This window comes from Triturus cristatus, chromosome 9 (assembly GCF_964204655.1).
Source record: "Triturus cristatus chromosome 9, aTriCri1.1, whole genome shotgun sequence".
NCBI lineage: Eukaryota > Metazoa > Chordata > Amphibia > Caudata > Salamandridae > Triturus > Triturus cristatus.
Genome location: NC_140592.1, coordinates 914496871 through 914518686, shown reverse-complemented (window position 1 = coordinate 914518686; position 21816 = coordinate 914496871). Strand labels below are relative to the sequence as shown.

General features: G+C 41.7%; 1 protein-coding gene across 2 annotated transcripts in view; it reads right to left on the bottom strand.

Moving 5' to 3' along the window:
- The window catches only part of CLMN (calmin), a 479452-nt gene that overhangs the window by 24872 nt on the left and 432764 nt on the right, over positions 1-21816 (bottom strand). For both annotated transcript variants that reach the window (XM_085626456.1, XM_085626457.1), the window contains exon 10: positions 3683-3858. In XM_085626456.1, coding sequence (XP_085482582.1) covers positions 3683-3858 — 176 coding nt within the window. The remainder of the gene's footprint in view (positions 1-3682; positions 3859-21816) is intronic.

Genomic DNA, 21816 nt, shown 5'->3' with positions numbered 1-21816 from the left:
TTTGTTCCGTGCGCGCACGGTGCGCTTCGCGCACCGTGCGCGCACAGTAAGCACGCGGTGCGCTTCGCGCACCGCGCGCCCACTTTACGCAGTTAGTGCCATGCACGCACGGTGGGCACGCGGTGCGCTACGCGCACCGCGTGCCCACGTTACGCTAGATGGGCCATGTACGCACGATGCGCTTCGCGCACTGTGCGCACATGGAGGACATATGATGCACTTCGTTTTGAAAGGTAATATTTTAATTTTTCGTAATTTTTATAAGTGGGGTGGAGAGAGTGTTGTTAATTTTTTCTTTTATTATTTTTGTTTAAAATATTGTGGTTTTTCACACCTCTAATAAGCCCAGCACATTTGGTGGCCTGCGGCCACCAAAAGCCCAGGGGGTGGGGTGAGTGTGGATAGAGTTTTTTTTTTACATTTTTTACCGTACGCGTACGGTAAGCGTAATCGGCGAAATTAGCGAAAAAATAAAAATTGCATTTTTGGCCTTGGGGGGTCTTTGGGGACTCCCTCAACATGGCTATGGGTGTGGGAGCTGTCTAAACAGCCCCTTTACATGTTTATTGGTTTTATTTAACAACCTAGCTCTCAGTGCGAGAGAGAAAATGGCGGCCGCCGCTTCCTGGTTTCGGCTGTTTGGAATGTTTACTAAGATCTAAGAGCCAATCAGAATCGCGCTCGCGCACGCCACCGTACGCGTACGGTAAGCTTACGGTAAGCGTACCGTAAGCTGGCTCAGATATATATATTGATTTAAAGGCTATTTTCTCAGAATCTACTGAACAGATTTACACCAAACCTACAAAAGGCACTTCCTTGACCTGAGGACTACCTCTCTGCCAAATTTCTAGTAATTCTGTTCAGCCGTTCGGGCTGTAGCCCTGTCTAAAGGTCCTATGGAAAAATGCATGGGAAAAACACGTTTTGGGACCCCCCTTTTATCTCAGCCCCCGCTTGACGAATCCCCCCGAGACTTTCAGGGTAGGAGCGGTGCGTAGCGCCCCACCTATTTTGAGAAACTCGCGAGGATTCGTCGACCGGCGCCAAAGTTATTCAAAATAGAATGTTGCGGATTTCCTATGGAAAAGGGGTCCTAACTATAACTACCTACTGGCGACCGCCAGTAGGTAATATATATATATCCAACATAAAGCACACACAATTGAAAGCCAAAACTCCTTTCACAGGCCTCAATAATATTGAAATTTCAGAACTGAAATGTTTTCTAAGGTTAATTATTTATAACAAATCCTTGTTGTTCCTCATTTATGTTAAACAGCTAACAACCATTAACATAGCCAATCGGTTTTAGGTGTAGGTCAGTTGTTGTGTTGTATCTCTGGATGCAATTACATCTCAGAGAGAAACCAAAATACCGATCGGGTAGCAATGGGAATCACAGATTCTGTTTTTTACGTTTCCCCTATTTGAGAGTCAACACATTTTTCATCCTGCTTAAAGACCTGTCTTCCCATATTTCTATATGACTGATTGCAATCAGCAGCTGTGGGTCCTCGCCGAAGCCTGGTTAGAGCATTTTCTTCCAAAGTTGATGCTGCATGCAGTGCAAGACACCGGGCACGCACACACTTTAAAAGGCTGAAGTTGTTGGTTTGTACAATTTGCACATTACAGTAACTGTTGAACATATGAATGCAGTAAGATGATAGGGCAGTTTTTATGTGTTTAATTTTCAAAACGATACGCTCCCATTGGTTTATAAGCGTTGGTAAATTAATTTGCTTTAAAATGCACCATTTCCCAATTATTATTTTTTTTTCTCTGGAGGAGGATCCAGACTGGACCCCACGTTTGTCCATTAAGCTTGCCCGTGGCGCTCACTACATAAAATTCATACCAAACTTTCATGCCCCCAACTTTCATATGTAACCAGGCGCCACTGCAAACCACATCTTTTTGTAAAGATGTGGTTTTCTTGTATTTTAGGCTGCTGCACCTCAGTGTCCCCAGTACGAGGACTGCTTCCACGAATGGCTCTGAAACCTGGAAGAATGCCAGTCTGCAGGCTCCTGTTTTTTTTGTTGGGCATGTAGAATCAGGAAGTTGAGTTTTTCTTCCTTACTTCCTGCGGTGGGGACCGAAGTATCACATATTGAAAAGGTAAGTGGTTTCAGAATGCTGCTTTACCTTTTCACTGAAATGTCTTCGAAAACTTACCAGGCGAGTCTTGCTTCCCTCTTATACCCAAGAGATGGCACAAGGAGTGGAACAGGTGCCACTGGATGGAAGTGAGGATTCGTTTTGTTTATTTCGCCTTATGGATGAATTGCTGGCTTCACTACACGAGCCAAGTCATCTACATATTTTATATATATTATTATTGCAACACGCGTCATGAATGGCATCAAATGTGCGTTTTTCCTTCAACATGCAGAAGTGTTATTGGGAATGAGAGTTTCTTAACATGTTTTTATTAAACATGAAAATGTACATTTTCATACTCCCCATCGCCTGTACCACGATGCCACTAGTGAACCAAAGGGTAAATCATTGTTCATAGGCACCATGTTTGTTGCATAGGGCGTTTTTGTTGAGGTGCTTACATTATAGTCTATACCATAAACACGCCAGGTTTTTGTAAGTCTCACAACCTGAACTCATTTATTTTACTGTGTTCTCAAATGTCATGATGGTGAAATAAAAGCTATAATTTTGCCTGGGAGCACAACTATACGTACACATATAGAGGGGAATCCTACTCATAGAAGAGTGGGCAGCTTAAAACATTTTTTCAGACATATTTTTCCATGTGCTACAAATTCATGAAAACGTTTGTTTTGCTAATTTACAGTATAGAGTTGAAGCTGGTGAAGTGCTTGATTTGTAAAAAATAAATAACTGGCAGGGCTCATGTCAGGAGGCCATTGCAGCTTGCCCCGGGCATGCTGCCAATGATATAGCAACACAAGTACTAACCTTCACACTCTTACAAGTGTGACAGTTCAGTCTATTTCAGGCCTCCGAAGCTATAAGAATCGCTTGGGCGGCAAGTAATTGTCATTTTTAATGTATATTGAATTATTAATTAACTGTTGTTGTGATCATCTCTAAATTAGTCAGACATCGCCACCTTGTGGCAGACTGTCACCAGCACCGGTGTTGACAAATAAGTGTCAGCGACCGCCAAGCACGGAAAACCACCTGCTCAAATTAAGCACGGTCTGGGTGTCACTAAAAGACAGTTTAAGTGTAACATGCAGGTCTGGATCTTTCTACATGGAGGAACTGGAGGAATGCAGGGGTTCCGCCCAGTGACACGCTCCTTTGTAAAGGAGCAAGAGCAGTAATTTGGTGTTCTTGGAAATGCCTGTGTGCCAAAAACATTTTTCTGAGGCCTTCATGCCCCAGCCAACCAGTGTCTGCAGAATCAGAAAATATGTACTCTCAAAATATACGCATTATTCGTAGAAATCACATCCATAAAACAGAGTCCAAATATAATTTTCTCGGAAATTATGCTTTTAAAAATGAGTTTCAGGAAACTTGATTTTTGGAAGGTGAACAGCAGAGGCATTCGTGATTCAGTAATGTATTAGGTAAAATAACTGCAATGCACCTTTAGCATTTGTACTTGCATTTCTGTAAATATTATAAAATGGTGTCAAATTAAGCCCATTTTAAACATGCATCAGTCCCATAAGCTCATTTTATCCAATACCTTGAAGAAGACAGACCACCATTGTTTTCCTTCTCTAGACGAAGGACTGGAAAACGACCATTATTCGTAACACCTTTCTTGCCCAAGGATATGGGTTTTCCTGGATTCTTCTTTGTATCATTCAGTTCATGACCCATTGTTCTTTCCGTTGCATCGTCGAAGTGATTTTCATCGACCTGTGGGTATAAAAATGATGTTTTTATTATTGTCCTGCTTACATTATGCTGTAGTAGTCTTTCAAGTTTTCCTTAGGAATGATGGCTTATTCACCATATATGGGATATCTTAGGGATTGACTACACCTTTTGTGTTCCGGTGGTGCTCATGATTTTGGCCGCGGTCTTGTGAAGTTAATGTTTCCTCACAGGCCAAGGGCAGACCACGCAACCTGTTCTGATCAAGTGAGGTGAGCACAATGTCACCAACCATTAAACATTGAGCACGGCAGCGCCGTTCTACTGTGCCAGGAACTTTCAACCCTGAAATTGCTGTATGGCAATGGCAGGGCTTTCGACATTATGGCCCCAATTACTGACATTGTAGCAGAAACGGGACCACCTGACAAGGAGTCAGCGGTCCTGCTTCAACTATTATTATGAGACCGCCTTCATGGTGGTCGGAAAGTGTATATTTTCTATTGAGGCTTGTCTTGCAGGTCGCAGCACCAGCCTCAATAGAAAATATGCACATTTAAAACATCCATGCACTGTGTGGCAGGCACCATGCGATGCCTGCCACACGTTGCATAGATGTTCAAGGGGTCTGTGTGGCAGGCACCATGCGATGCCTGTCACACGTTGCATAGATGTTTAAGGGGTCTGTGTGGCAAGCACCATGCGATGCCTGCCACACGTTGCATAGATGTTTAAGGGGTCTGTGTGGCAAGCACCATGCGATGCCTGCCACACGTTGCATAGATGTTTAAGGGGTCACCCATACCTATACCCCATAGTGCAGGCTGCGGAGGGACAGGGCCCCCCCCCATAGAAAGACAGACCAAAAGGGACATCGTAATCCTTACGGCAGTGCCTAGGAAGGCACTGCCTTTATTGGAGGGATTACATTCCGACCGCTGGGCTGACAGGCTGCTTGAGCCAGTGAGAACAGCAGCAGTTGGTCCCGGTGCATGCTGCCTTCGACCGCCACATCATAAGGCGGCGGGAGGAACGCAGGGGCCGATGTCGGTTGGGCTGACCAACATCATAATCAGGCCCTTTGTGTTTATATTCTGTCCTGGGGAGCTACCACTGATGACCAAATGAAAAATCAGGTAAAACAAGGAGTGAGCTTCGAAGTCCACATTTACTATGTGTCTAGCAGCAGATGCCTGAAATACAGAATCTTCCTTAGGTACAAGGATAGAACCAAGTCAAGGGCAGATTAGGACATGGTGTGAGTGATGCTAATGAAAGAGATGGACATTAGTGGAATTTTTGAAGCTGAAGTTAGTGTGAAGTAAGCTGCTTAACTACCTTGTTTGAGAGGTAGAGGCCGACACATAGACGCCACTTCCAACAAATGATAAGTAGCAATAGAGAGTTCAGAGCTGCATGGCGGGGAGGAACAGCCTATTGGATTTGACGGGTTTCAATTCAGTCTCTTGGTAACAGAGATGCAGTTCCAGCCCACAAGTTTTAAAATATTTGTTTTGCTCTTATGACAAAGAAGTGATGCCATTTTAAAAAGCTGGGGCACAGTCTCTATCTTAAGCCAAATGAGCAGGAGAACTGTTGTTTTGTGGGCCTTCTGGAGTTAGTTAATTTAGTATTAGGCCAATCCTGCATACGAGGCATTAACATAGCCATTACTGGGGTACCTTTGGCGGGGCTGTGAGATGTATATGGCTGTATTGTTTCTGCAGGAAAATAGGTGGAAGCAGTGGACCACTAATCTTGAATACAAGATAATTTTAAAAAATTCATTATTAGATTAATAATGGTTCTGCCTTCTATGTGCCTTATTTTGTCGAAAAAGTAGTCTTTACTTTTTATGGTGACTTGCCTTGATTTTCTAATAGGTGAACCACACCCAAGATGTCAAACTTCTATTCAAGTGATTTGAAGACATGATTTCACTCTTAGTAGTTCCAAGAGAGTCTTGTGTTACAGGGATGGAAATGTACAAATACTCATCCCTTCGGTGTTAATGGCTGAAAGAAATGCAGCTAGGTGGCAGACTGTGGTGGTGGTGGGGGCAACTTTATGTGGCACTTGAGACATGAAGGGCCAGGCTAGTCTTTGATGCACAGTACTGAGTGGAGAGTGGTGGTGAGATTTGGTATGCAATGTTGAGTTTATAAAAGCAAAAGCAGTTATTTCCTGACTGTGCACCACTTATAGCCTGGTTGTACCAAACCTAGAGGTTTCATGTGTCTGGGTACAGTGTCTCAGTGCAGTAAGGATAGCTGCTCTGAGCCACACACTACCCACAGTATTATGGGGGAGAACATATCTCAGTGCTAATAGTAAGATACCATTTCTTGAAGGGACAATCTATGAATCTCTCCCGGAAGGGCAGTACCCGAGCCCCTTACCCTCTGAACAAGACGGCTGTGGTACATTTAGCAATATTACAACACTTTGAGCAAATCCAATCACCTAGCTATAGTCTCTGTAAATCTGTATGTATCATTATATCTAGGTAGGTATATCTGTGACTAACTGCAGAGCATAACCTCCTTAATATAAGCTTTTACTATTTATTTCTTTGCTAGGCTAGTAGATACTGTTTCCTACACATCTACCATTTTCAGGCAGCTAGTAAAGCAAATGGAGGACCACATTTGGATAAATTAGAATTTGTAAATTCCATCCTAGCTCCAGCTTTCCTATTTATAGAAAAGATAAGTGAAGCTACCTATGAGTCAATTGATAGTGCGCTTGAATAGCTAACTCTTTGTTAAATTGGGTCAATTTAAACACCTCACATGCCTTTGATGCGCTCGGTTATGCAGTTCCCCTAGACAGAGAAACACAAGTCAGTAGTAGAAGACCTGAGAATCCGTGAATGCTTTTGACAAGAGATACCATAGGTTTTCAGGGGATCTCCACTCTGCACAACAGGATACAGAAGGCTGTCACCTCTCTCTTCTTTAGAACAGCAGAGTAAATCATAAGGAGGCTGCTAAGATGATTTCATGCTGAGAGTTGCAAAGGTAGAACCATAGTACTGTTTTTCTCAAAACTATGGACAGACATTAAACCTGCCCTGAACATTGGTGGAATTCCATATTCTCGTGGTTATTTTCTGAATTAATATAGGTAGGTTGAAGGTTCTGGTGCCTGCCTGCCTATCAAAGAATTTGTTTAGAACTTAATATCACAATATTTTACCTGACAGACATTTTTGTTGTTGTTCAGAAATGTTCATTGTTATTTTATAGGGAAATAATTCCATGTACAGAAAGTAAAAGGAAATGTGATGAGATATTCCAACATCAGTCGCATGAGAGTAAACTCAAAATATCAAAAATTGCAAAGGCAATTTACAAATCTTAGTATATGGTTGTAAACATATAGTAATTGTACACCGCCGTAGATAAACATGTACAATCAGCTAGGAACAGCAAGGTATGAAGTAGCTTGCAAAGCTCAAGAGTCCTTTGTATAGTCATATTTCTTGCTTTTGGGAATACGGGTGTTGGATAAGCCTAATGAGATGAACCAACATCTAGCAAAATCAAAAGTAAAGAAAAGAAATCTACAGAAAATACGAACGAAGTGGGGAGGTGGAGAAATGGGGGGGGGGGAGGGGTGTATCCCAGCCATGTGGTCCACACTTCATTCTTATGCATGTAGAGTTAGGTGGGGACGTGTAGCTCCAGTTGTGTGTGGGAAGACAGTAGGATTAGTTAGTGTGTTATGGAGGTTTACGTTTTGCAGATGTATATCTAGATTGGCCCAAAGTTTATTGGGCTATGATGTGAGTGCGCTTTAGTGTATATAGTATTGTCAGCACTCCTGGTGTAGCATAGTTCCCACCATTTTTTATGGGAAGTAGTGGTTTTGGATTTCCACTCTGAGAGAACGGTTTTAATACCCAGGGTAAGTAGAAGATCAATGAGTTGTAAATTGTGATTGGCACATAGTGTGGGGTGATAATAGGACATGATACCCAGAGTGATCGTCGGGAGATCTAAGATAAGGTGAACATTTGTTATCTTATGGATCAGATTTATGATATTTCCCCATAGAGGAGCCACATGTCTGCACTTGAGTAATGTGCTCCAGATTGCCTGGTGTTTCATCAGATCCCAGCATGTGTTAGATCAGATAAGGCTTATTTTGTGGAGGTTGGTGGGTGTCCATTGTAGTTGGTGGATAGTCCAGAAGCAGGTTTGTATGAGGGCCGGAGACATTTTCTCTGAGTAATGTGATTGTAAGATGTTTTGCCAGAAGCTTTTCTTCGAGGAATCAGGAAAAATAGATATCTGATATTTTGGGCACAGAAGGAACTGTTTTCCTGAAATGTGATAGTAATGTGAGAGGGGTAGAGATCGGGCTGATGTGGCTGACCCATTCTCCTGACAGCGTGTTTTAGTCTCAGATAGTTATAGAAGTCTATGTTTTGTACTCTAAATTTGTCTTTATTCACCGAGAAGGGTAGTGGGTTATCAGGTGGGCCTAAATCTTAGATTGTTTTAATATCATTTGAGCCCAATGTTTCCAGAATGGTGTGGTGTGGTAAGTATTTTAATGTGGCTGTTGAACCAGAGAGATGAGAGAGTTGATTCTCGAGGATCCTGTCTAAGTATTTCAGGGCGTGTATTGTACTATTAATTATGGGTAGAGAGTGAGGAATATTCGTGGGTGTAAGCAGTCACGGCTGGCACCGATGGGGGGTGGCGGGGCAGGGAGAATTTAAGGAGAATGAAAATAATTAAAAATAAACACACTATACCGCCGTGTCTCTCCTCCGATCTCTCTTTTTCATCGCTCAGCACCACCGGAACAGAGCAGGAAGCACAACCAGACTTCCTAAGCCAATCACAACTCTTCAATGCAGCATTGTGATTGGTCTGAGCGCCGCGATTCGGTGCTCAAGCCAGGGAATGGGAGCCTGTGCATGTTCTCCACCCAGGCTGTAATGCAGCCTGGGTGGAGAACATGGTAAGTGTGCATGAATGTCTGTCCGGCCCCAGACGGCCGGCCAAACATTCATGCATACTAGCAAAGTGTGCTCACCACTCTCCCAGCTCGTGTGTCAGAGCAGCCCCGTCCATCCTGCAAAGCTGCAGCAGAAGGACAAAATAAAATGATAGTAACCTTGAGTTATTATCCTTTCATTTTTCCTGTATTTCGCTGCTGCACAGCAGTGGGGCAACACTCCCCTGCCTTAGTGGAGTAGCCGCTACTGGATGTAATAGAGGTCTAAAGTCAAGAGGGACTGAAGGAGCTGGGGATGTAATAGTTGTTTTTCTACATGCACCTATCATGGAAGTCAAAAGCCATCCCTGCAGAACCACCTTGACCATTCTGCAGCCAGGTAGGCAGTATAGTACTTTGCAAAGTCTGGTAGGTTCAGGCCCGCTTTCTTTTTATTTATCTTAAGTTTTTCTAGGGATGTACATGCCTTTTTATCATTATCAATGAAATTGTTAAGTTGCCGATTGATTGAAGGAAGGCTTTTCTGAGGATAAGTGGGAGTATACTCGTTGGAAAATTAACTAGCAGGGCTATCATCATTTTGATGGTTTCCCCACCATGATATGTGCGTGGGGGACCACGCTAGGAGAAGTTCCTTGATTTTATTAAGTGTCTTCTCTCCGTTCATAGAGAGGGATTCATTTAGATTATATGCAAACCTGATGCCAAGGCATTTGATTGCTTTTTCTTGCCATTTCAGACCGAATTGTCCTAGAACATAGGGGATACTGTGTACCTTTAGGGGAAATACTTCAGTTTTTTCTTTGTTTGGAGAGTTTCCCTAACAAACATTTTGAGAATCCTTGGTGTGGCTCGATTAAGTACTTATAGTGGCCAAATCATTTACTCATAAGGTTAATTAATGTCTGCTTATTCTCAGTTAAGCTGTAAAGAAGCCTAGGTTCTCTGTAGTCCTATGCATTTTGCTCTCAAGGTCTCCTGTCACATACTTGCATGGGCCACTGATGATCAAGCATAGGGTAATGGATTACAGACTACAAATTTACTTAAAGAGGATGGCAAAACCAGACCAGGAAAGCAGAGCCAGACAATAAAAAAGACCACAAGAACTCCCAAAATCAAACAGACTAATGAGTCTGATCAATGTACACTGCAAACTCTGCTCCAAGCGGGTCCTACTGGCAATGCAAGAATGGAAGATGTCCAAAACATTCTTAACCCACTGCAAGATGGCTTTAGGCAAGGTCTCTCGATCGTAGACCACATCTTCATTTTCCACTGCATTACCCGCAAATACTGTCTGGTAAATACAATTCCCCCAAATTTTTGGAAATGTCATCAGGATCTGGTGTGAAGGAACACATTATGGAACAAATTGGCGATCTCTGGCGTACAAACCAACCACCAATCTGTAGAACGGATGCTGTACACAGGAGCAACTTCTCTAGTAAGGGTGAAGAAAAGAGCAATGATAAGCAGGTATTTCCCTACATCTGGCAGAGTAACATGATGTTGTCTACTTGCACCACTTCTGTTTTCACTGTACAATGAGGTTCTGCCCACTACCCCAGATGTGGCTACCATTGAAAACCTCTAGATGCTAGCTCTTCTCTATGCCAGTGACTCTTCCCGCATAGTAAGCACATCAAAAGGGTTACAAGAACAGTTGACAGCCATGGAAAAATATTGCGATGCAAACGGACTGAAAAAATACACAGACGACAAAGACAATGACTTTCAGGAAACACCAATGCATAGGCAACATTCTCTTTCTTGGGGGCACCAAACTCAAGGTGTTCAGCATTTTCACCTGCCTAAGCATAGACTTGACCAGCAAAATTAAATGGGATGCTCACATTAAATTTGCCATTCAGAAATTAGAGGCATCACTGAATGCCATCCTCTGTCTCACCCTAACTTGTGTGATAAAAAATTCTCACCACACATACACAAAGTGTTAAAGGCAAAAGTAGGAATGCATATAGCCTATGGAGCCAAACTCAGGAGCCTGAATAAAAGTGTAACCAAAATCTGACCACACTAGAGGAAGTGCTTGAAGACACTTCTCATGCTTCTGCTTGGCTTCGCCAATATGGCACTGGAAACATATGTCAGCAATAACCTTAGCACATGATAGATGCAGACTTTCACCCACAAAATATGTGCTGAAACGTTTTAAGTCTAACCAAAATCAACTTGATGAAAAACCATGCGAAGAGCACTCTCACCTGTCCCTTTAATCGAAATACACACTGTCCTGGAAACAGGACGTCTCATGGCTTGGACTCAAAACAAAAGCCCTAGAGTAGAGCTTTGAAGCCCCGCCACTTTAAAGAGATATCAGGCTAAGAAAAAAAAGTTGCCAGCAAGAGAGAAAACTAAATGCCTTGACAACATCCAGAAAGATGGACAAATAGATTTTTTATGTCTCACAACACCTCCAGCCCTACCTGATGAGGATGACAAACCCCAGAAAGAGAAAGCATAAGGTAAAAAGCCAGTCAACAGTCTAAAGAATTAAGCACAGGTGCAGAAGGTCTAGGCGGAAACGATATAAATCACCATAGAAGTCCATGCACCTACTTTCCTTATGTGCCCAGCCTTTACTCTTTAGCTCTCTGTCACTTTACCTCACTATCACAGTTTTTGTTATTTAGCAATAAAATAACAGTGGTGCTAAGTGTGGAATGAAATCTACACTCAAAGGCAACTAACTACTGGGATTGAAGCATATAATTTCACAGAGACAGTGGTAATCTGTCACAGTTTTAATTCAGAATAAGTTACAAATTGCTTTGCAAGTTTCCCAGTAGAGTACACATTTCACAATTAATTGGGAAACACCGCAAGCAGGAAATCGTGGTTTTAAATCTCCTTGAGATTTAGTTTTCCTCCCCTAATGCTCCAGTCAATGGGGAAAGAAAATGCTACTGGTTTCCACTGGGAAAGAGCTACGTGGAAGAAGTCGAAATTCCGATGTAGACACATAGGACATTTAGGGCCTTATGTAGGTGGCTTAACATTTACCACTTCATAAATACCGAATTTTACCGATTCGGTATTTATGAAGTGGTAAATGCTATGTCGGTAATCAGTCGGTAAAAATTACCGAATCGGAATTGGTCGGTAATTTAGAATCGGTATTTACCGATTCGGTAATGGTAACTGGCTTCCCATTGATTCCTATGGGCCAGGAGGCCCATAGGAATCAATGGGAAGCCAGTTACCATTACCGAATCGGTAAATACTGATTCGGTAATGGGGGGAGCACAATCAAGGGTGGCAGGGTGTCACAGTGACACCCTGTTGCACCCCTGATTCCTGCATGTGTGCACATGTGGCACACATACATGCCCTAAGGGCATGTATGTCTGCCACATTGCACACTTCTAAGTGCCAAAAAATGCTTTTTCTAAGCCATTCGTCATTTACCACCAACTTTTAGTTGGTGGTAAATAACGAATCCACACAACACACACAGTCCCCCTACATCTCATTTCAGGATTCGGTATTTACCGAATCGGTAAAATTACCGATTCGGTAATTTTACCGATCCGGTAAATTACCGAATCCTGAAATGTCCCCCCTACATACCAAAAGCCTGAATACCGGTCGGTAACGGGATTTTTACCGAAAATCGGCCGTTACCGACCGGTATTAGGCTACCTACATATGGCCCTTAGGGTGGTATTTTTACAGATTATGGAGAGGTAATCCAAGAATATCTTCAAACACAGGACAGTTGGACAAAAGCAAGGATGGGAAGCATACGTAAGAGCGGAGTAAGGAAGTTATAGATTGTGTCACACCCCCTGATGATGTGCCAAAGTAGCATGCGTATGATTATACTACTGAATATAGACCCACAGAATATCGTGAAAGAACAATATCAAGAACAAAGTATTGAGGGACAATATATAAAAGGTAATTGCATAAAAGGAAGTATAGATCTATTATTCCAAGCTCCACATCTCCATACCTTTAATATATGTGTACCATGTACGTACATATATTTGGAGTTGGGTATAGAAAATCTAGATCTACTTATCTATTTATTATTGTTTATTCCTTGATATTGTGTCCGATCGATATTCTGGGTTTAATATTCTGGGTGCACACCCATTATTTTGGAAACGGATTTACAAAAAGAAAGAAGCCTATGAATAGAGGGAATATATTTATGGTGGAACGAATAGTATAAATTAGATAATCCTGAGGTGTTTCAAATAATTCTTAATCGGAAAGTCAAAGCCCCCAAGTGATAGGAAAATATGTGACCACAACAAAGTACCCAGAAGGTAATGTAGAACTGTGGTAGTGTGTGCAATCAGTCAGTGCATATTTCTATCTGCTGCTCTTCTTTTGACCATCCCTCCCATGCATCTTTCAGTCTGGGTTTGTTTTCCCTTTCCATGCTTTTCTGTTTTTGCAAACTCTCATCTTGCAGGAGTCTTGCATGAGTCTTGCTGATAGTTCTATTTCACAGCTGCTTATGCTGCTCACTACTGTCTACAACTTCTCTTCAGTCTTTGACCTACATTTCTTGCACTTCAGTAGCTCAATTTCTCATTGTTTCTTTTCCTGCAGTTTTATATCTGTTTCTGATTCTTGTTCATGTATTGACTGAGCTGGAAACGACACGGTTGGATCCTTGTTAAAGCTTTCATTCCTGTGCTAACGGTCTGAGCATGCTGCTTTCTCTGGTTCACAGTTGCTTTTCATATCTCGGTCCATTAAGCTTTCAGTCTTGACTTTTTCCTTCACTTCATAATTTTCTCAGCTTTTCCAGCCCTCACATTGTCTCTTGTAAATGGCTATATTCCATAGCTGCTTGTGATGCTCTTCATTCTGTACAACCATTTTCTTTGTCTTGAGTCTCTTCAGTGCACTTCTGTTTGTTGATCTTTTACTTGCAGTTTATCTATTTTCATTGCTTTGTTTTACATCTTCTGTTTTCAGACTGCAGTGCATTCGCCTCTTATTTGGTACCACTATCAAGTGTTTTGTCCATGTCTATTTTCCAGTTCTTGTCTGTACTCTGAAACTCCCTGCTTCCATTTCCTTGGTGAATTTGGCTTTTGCACAACATATTCTTCAGCCTGCATCTGGGTGCCTTAGATTGGTGATTCGTTCTGCTTACTTGCCTTGCTCTTCATTTTAGTGTGTTAGCCTCCTTACTTAATTTCCTTTAGTTGTTTGCCAACTATGACAGTTTGCCTGTAGTGTTCACATATCAGTATTGGATCCAGGATTCCTTTAGACATTGATTGTTCTTTCCTTTGTCTTGATTGTGGCATGTAGTGCTTTATGCACTAGTGGGTTTGGTTCTGTTAAGATTAGGCATTTCCTGCTGGAGTTTCATAGGACTTGACTTCACTTGTAGAGGCACACCCCTTTTGATATTTTACTGAGTCTGCGATAAGACACCAAGTTTCTCTAGTGCCCGGCAAAACATGTTTCAAATCACAAGTCGGGCAATCTGTTAGAAGCCACTTTGTGTGAGTCCTAAGGTAGAGTTCTACTCTGATTCCATTCATATGGCCTCCCTTCAAACTCTGGCTGATTATTTCCACTCTACAAGTATTTCTGATATTAATATAATCCTCTTTTATGTCTTTAAACACATGCCTTTTGGCCTGTCGACCTTAGTCAGCCAAGACTAGTGGTTTCGGTGCTCTCTCCCATGCCCATTACAGCATGTGACATCCTACAAGGTTCTACCATTTTCCAGGTTCAACAGTGCTTGATACCACCAGAGGATGTTCTGAAGGTTTGACAGAAATAAACGACAAAGCACACATTCTGAGCCCAACGTCCTCATTACAGGCTGTGCAATAGTAAAAGGGACTCACTGACAGTGTTTACTATACTGCAGTTGGCAACACACTATACATATCATTTGGACACAGTACACACAGTATCCATTAAGACAGTTGCATAGATATGCATGCTGTAATTGATGAAAACAGTGTGATTGAAAAGTTAAAGACATTTGATATTCTAAGAATGGTTTTTGCTTCAAATATGTGATACGTCCCACAGTTAGAAAAGAGTTGCCTTGTATGGGCACTTTCTAAAATAGGTAGAACGTTGTAGAACCAGCGAGCTAAGCAGATCAAGCCACAGCAATCAGCCCAGCCATATACAGTCCTGCGGTAAGTGGAACCAAATGCACTGTAGCCAGTGGATTAGTAGTGCTATACATCCCAAGTCCAGATCCCTAATAATTCATCATAGCTACGTATAGAGGTAGAAACTGGGGCTGGTCTTAAGTGACTGACATATTACTTATATTTATTTGATGAATGGATTTTAGGAACGTGATTCAGACATTTTTACAAGCTGGCACAACAATTTATGAGAGTATAGCAAGGACAAGAAGGAAATAAGATCTATAGGAATATAACCAAAGTGAATAAAATAAAATAATAATATATATGGGAATATAAGAGTTAATGTATGAAACATGCATAAATGTCTAAGAGACAGGTCTCAAACTCAAGGTGCCAATACAAATATGGAGGCACAGAACAATTTTCAGAAATTGAGATCTGTACTCTTCTGAACTACAACTTGGTCTGGCACACGTGAAAGCCAGTATGGAAACTGAATTTTGGAAGGATTTTTTTACTGAAAGACTTTAGTGGCTATTAGTCAAGAGGGTTTCAGGAATACTCCTGAGAGAATATGATGGCCTTTAAAACAAGTATTTAAACAGGCTACCGGTGTGGATGAAGCATAACAACTTGAAGTATGTTGGCTATAGTGCCATGGTGGGATCATGTATTTAACTATGGAGGGAAGAGAGCATTACTTTAGATCCATGCAAACTAAGGAAATGAATCTCTTTATAACGTTCAGATTTCGCCTTCTCCGTTTAGACCTAGGCATATCTCTTATGGATAAACCCAACATTCAGTTGATTCTGTAGACGTGAGAATAATCAGATTGAAATTGTATTAGGGTACCTAAGGTATTCTAGATTCAGAAGAAGATTAATAAACAGGTTTAGGCAAGTCTTAAATAAGGACAGTGAAATGGTCTAATGTTACACAAATGTTTAGTATTCAATAGAAGATGCTGAAGAAATAGCAGAAGGTTCCACAGTGCATAGAGGAAGAATAAGGCATAAGAAAGTCTCTAAGGCTCAGCAACTGAAGCAACCAGATTCAGGGTTTGCACCATAAAGTTCTTAATACGTGCTTGAAATTAGTATTTACAGTTCTAGGAGCACAAGAATCCTTCTTGTTGAGATATCATTTTTATATGGTCCTTTTGCAAAAGCACAGTTTAGTTCTAGAAAATAAGTCATTTTAATATACAATACAGTTGATGAGACTGCTCAAGTTGTTTCCAACGCCTTGAAGACAAAGAAATTGAGCAAACCAACTAACTAGACTTTGTTTCAATATGACAAATTGTATATAGATTACAAAAAAGCAAGAATGATCCTCACATCTCTAGAACTTAAGTTTTAATTAATAAATGTGAGGTACTAAAAGAATCAAGCAAGCCCACATTTATTTCATTTGGACTCAGTATATGTTGCTCCTGTTATAGACAGCCACAAGTGACAGTGTACTATAAAAGGAAATTTAGAATGAAACAGATATTAAGTAAAATTAAGCAGCGATTGTGAAGTAAAGCTTTGCTTCCCACACAAAAGATGCAGGAATTAACATACAGCAAACCGCTTGCCACTGTAGATCTAACAAATGGTTTGAGAAGCAACACAGAATATAAGTAAGAACCCTCCATAACTTGACTTTGAATTGATATAAAAAGGATAGGCTTTAAGCAAAGATAGAAATATGAACAATGGATCTACAATTGCAACTAATCAATTGTAAGGATTCTAGAAACAGTCAGGAAGAGATAAACAAGGGCATACACTAGAGTGGACTAAAACAATGCAAGTCTTTCTTGGAATCAGGGAAGGAAATGAAATGGTTGATGAAGTTAAGATGTTTGTTAAAAAACAAATCTGTTGGAAGCAACTTTGCTATGAAGGCACCTGTATCAACACATTTGGAGAAAGAAAGCAACATGATTTAATGTAATGGAAGTTAATAGCCATTTGTACAGCGCAACAAATACCAAACAATATTCTCGGACTTTCTAGACCTACTAACAAAAAGGGCGAATGCTCTTTACTTGGGGAAAGCCAGGACTATAAAGTCTTAAAGAATCCAGGCAGAGTGTTTGTAGCCTTAAGTCCAGGATAGAGCGTTCCACAGCATGGCAGCTGTCACTGCAAACTCTCTGCCTCACATCCGTGTCTGTCAAACTCTAAGGAACAACAAAAGGCAAGCATCATCCCATCTTAAACAATTAAATCAAGATGGAATTTATCTTGCAGGTACTGAGGTCCTGTTCAGTGGAAGGTCCTGCAAACCAGGCACATGGCCTTGACTTCAATCCACTTTATTTAGGGAGCCCATGAAGAGCTTTGAGCATTTGCAAGGCCAAGGTTTATATAAACCCAAAGCCAAATTAGCTAAGGCATTTTAAATTCACTGTAGGTGCTGTAGTAGAATGGCGGGGGATGCCAGAAACAGTCATAATTGCAGAATAGTGGGTCTCACTACCAAATGTCTAGTCTGTGCTAGTAGGAAGGCCAGTATAGTCTGTAGAACACTCATTAAATTGATGCAGGTAGTGGATACCTTACTTACATAACTGGCCAGGGTCAACTGTTGACTGGTTTGAACATCCAGATTCTGAACAGCAGGGACCAGGGAAGGAGGAGGGCCCATTTGTTCAGGCCAAAATACAGGCAGCAAGTATTTTTTTGGGTGCGGGGGACGGGGGGAAGTGTTTCACTACAATCATCAATAACTCGGTTTCTCTGAATTTAATTTTAACAAAGTACTATGCTTTCAGTTGGTCCACCATACTGTTACTGAAAGCCCTCACTGAATCTCCATGTCTCTGATCAACTGAAATCAACAGTTGAGTATCATTGGAGTAACAGGAAAATTTCACATCAAAGGTGCAGATTCAACCCGCAAGTCATTGAACATACAAACTAAATTTAGGGCGGACTGCCTTGAAGCCAGATTTGAAAGCTCCCAGTTAACATGCCGGGGGCCTCTCCGTTGGGTGAGAGCTCAAATAAGTGAGTGTAGTGTGCTTTTCGCTGGTCTTCTCCTGCTGCTTCAGTAACTGCCTGTGAGAGATGGTGTCAAACGATGCAGAGAGCTCCAGTGTCTCCAGAGTTGAAATGACCTGGTCGGCCAGCCGTCTGAGATCATCCAGAAGAGAGACTAAAGTTGTCTCTGTACGGTGGTCAGGCTGATAGCCTGACTAAGCCTCGTCAAAACTCAATTTGTTTCAAATGGATGAAATGTACATATTCAAAGGCTTCTTAAGGACTTTTATGTGTAATGGCAGGCAGAATATGGCCTTAAAATTTTCCATCACCCATGCGTCAGCATTAGCCTTTTTTAGCAGAGGTATCAAAACTGCCCGTTTCAAATTTTTCATACTAATGCCAACTCTAAGGACTTTTTGCAGAACTCCAGATGTGCTTGATGGACCATGCTGGGGACTTTAAATGTAATTTGGGTAGGGGGAGAAGGGGGCATGGGGTAAATATCAAGAGGAGAGCCTATACCAATCATGTCCAGTAGTATAGCCAGATTAGCCACATTCATAGGCATGAAGTCGGCTGGCTTTTATTGAGGTTCCCCTGGACAATCTGAAAAAGCAGCCTCGTCTTTACCCAGGATCACAGCTTCAGTAGAGAAGGCCTCTCAAGTAGTTTTGATTGTATCCTCAAAAATCCCAGAGAGGTTATTACAGAGCATTTGGGAAGTTTACAAGGGTGAGGTCACAGTTTCAGGATCATTGAATGGTGATGGGATGGTAAAAACGTCTCTAGTTGATTTTTGGCCTATTGGAATGCTATTAGCATAGTAATTGCCTTTAGCTGACATTACTTTTTTTATACACTCTAAGAGTATCTTTAAACAGCTTCCTGCCACAGGGTCATATTTATTTTGCAGAGTCGCTCATTTTTTTGTAGGCCACTTCCACCAACTTTAACTCTGTTATGTACCAGCAGCAGGTAGGTCTCTTAATGAGAGAGGAAAACAGAGGATGGAGGATTCATTTGGAATGCATAATTTTACCAGCTATTAAATCTTCTTACCTCTTTCCACAGGGAGAGTTGCTTCTTTTCCATGCTGAAATAAGAGTGATTCTGGTTCTCTAAAACCTTCCCAAGAACTTCAAAATCCACCCAAGACCAGGAGGGCTTAGCAATAGCCTTATCAGCAGGAAGGGACACTTTGGGTTGTGGGATAGGAAACTTAATTTTGAACGGAGATAGACAGTGGGTAATCTATACTTGAGATATAGCAAAATCACAATTTATCATATATGGGGAGGCCAACATTAAATCCAACAAATGCCCTCCAGTATGAGTGGATCCAGAAAGCAATTGCAGTAAACCAAAAGCAGCTAATGATTCAATCATTAGGGAAGCAACAGAGTTAATCAAGGGTTTAAAGGGGACTGTGCCATCCAGCCAGACGAGAGCAGGACCTACCACACCCATATCACCGCCCACCTGAAAGACCTCCACTGGCTCCCAGTCAACAAGAGGACTTTCAAGCTCCTCACCCACGCTCACGAAGCACTCCACAATGCCGGACCAGCATACCTCAACAATCGTCTCACCTTCTACACCCTGAACCACCAACTTTTCTCCGCAGACCTCACCCTCACCACAGTCCCATGCATCCACAGGACCACCACTGGCGGCAGATCCTTCTCCTACCTCGCCGCCAAGACATGGAACACACTACCCACACAGCTGAGGCAGACCCAGGACCTGCTGACCTTCAGGAGACTTCTCAAAACCTGGCAGTTCGAGCAGTAGCTTCACCCCCCCCACCCCCCTCAGCACCTTGAGACCCTCATGGGTGATTAGTGCGCTTTTCAAATGATTGATTGATGTGGAAAAGGGTGGCCAGGAACAACGAGCACTCCTCTCTCGATCCAGCCACAAACAGAGTTCTGATAAAGTGCAAGTGCAGAGGCTTTATTAAAGAACAGATTCAAATGTGCACATGCAAGAGATTTATTTTCTTTAAAAGCTTAATCTAAAATGCATTTTTAAAGCACCAGAAATCCCATTTCCTGAAATTCGAAAGGACCATTGCCAATAAACAACCTATGTAAAAACAAAAAGAAGGTCCTCATCCTATCAACCTATCCTAAGTAATCTCTCTGTCACTATCCCTGATGTTGAGCAATTCTTATGATTAGAATATATTAATCTTAGGCTTGATAAAGAGACAGTCAAATGTCTCTCACAAGACTGAAGCATATACTAATTTATTTTCTTTCCTGTTGAGCTAAAGAACAAACATTTGTTCACTAAAAGTCAAGATAATTAAGGATGTTGTTCATCCTTAATGTGTTTTGATCTCCATAAAACCACATAAAACAAAAGGTGGGAATTGGGCCAGCACATGCAGCAATAGAAAAAAAGGATTACATGGCCAATTATAGGGAAGGGAAAGCCTTAGCTCTTATCTAAATTATGGAAACAGTTCATAAGAAAATCGAGGTCAAATTAGCTGCTTATTTTTTCCATTTGCCACCATCAAAATGGACATATTAATGAAAACAAAAAAAGAAAGAAGAAAAAAAACATACTAGTTTAGGGATTGATTCAATCAAAAGCCATTATCACAGGTGTCAGATGTAGATATGGTATAGGAAGGGAGAAAGGGAACCCCAAGAGGAGTACCACCGGGTGATACAGCAAAGCTCTCCTACTAGAAAGCAAATTGAGTACCTAGTTTGCCTGAAAAAGAAGAAAAGATAAATACTTGAGTAAAATATATTAAAATCATAAATAAAAAAGAGGGTTTGCCAATTTGACAAGACAAATGGTATACTGTGAAGGGCAGCTCTTTTACCAGCAAGTCCAGCGATGTGAGTTGGCACTGGTTTGGATTCCGTTTTATAGTTCAAAACAGGAAGTAAACCTTGTACAAAATTGAAAGTACTAGTTGAAGTGGGGCAGAAACCACTTTAAATAATAATCACAGTCAGAAAAAGACAAACTATCTTACCTTGGGCAATTCAAAAACTAAAGACTTGAAAAACGAGACCTTAACCAAAGAAAGGATTCTGACATGGACGACTAAATTATTAAGCTCTCATGTGCCATGCCTGCAGTTTTACAGAGAAGCTGCTGGTAACAGCAGCCTCAAGGCATGCAACTGAAACTCTGCCACTAGGGAAGCAAACTCACTCAGGACACTCAATGTGCAAAGCAGTGCAGCCTAAAAAGAGAAAGACGCTGTGTGGCAGCACAACGCCAAAAACAAAGCAATGGCAATTTCAATGATGTCAGAACTCTGTCACAAGTGCATGGGAGCTAACATGTACAAAGAAGAGGGTAGAGGAATGATCCTTAAGAAAGCCCACAGTGAATTGGAGGAGATGACTTATCATTACTAAAGGATTCTAAACTTTTGGGAAGAAAAAGAAGAAAAAGGTATAAAATGTCCTATATTATAGAACAAAGGTGATGAAAGATCCAAAGCTGATTGTTTTAAAACCACTAGAATAAATAACATGTATTCTGGTTTTACGTAGTGAAAGGGCTGGGCCCATAAGTTCTGGACCTATTCTAGATTCACAATCCAATGGTTCTTTTTAGCAGCATGTAAACATAGAGGGGGAGAAAAATCATTAATATTGTCAACCAATTTGACACGACCCCTCAAGTACCCCTCCAGACGCAACAGCGACACAGCATACCCACCCCCTCTACAGGGACGGTGTCCCCGCCAAAGCAGGAAAACCGACAGGCCGAGCACGGAGTCCACCCGTGCGGGAGGTGGCGACGAATACTGAGCCATATCTAAAGTGGGCACTTTCTGCCACGCACAGTATCGTAATGAGGAGTAAGGGCCAGCGGGCGCCGCAACAGCTGAAACTGGACAAATTTGCCTACTCCAAGGACGCTCCGGCGCTGCCAGATAAAACAGCCACCAAGGAACAACC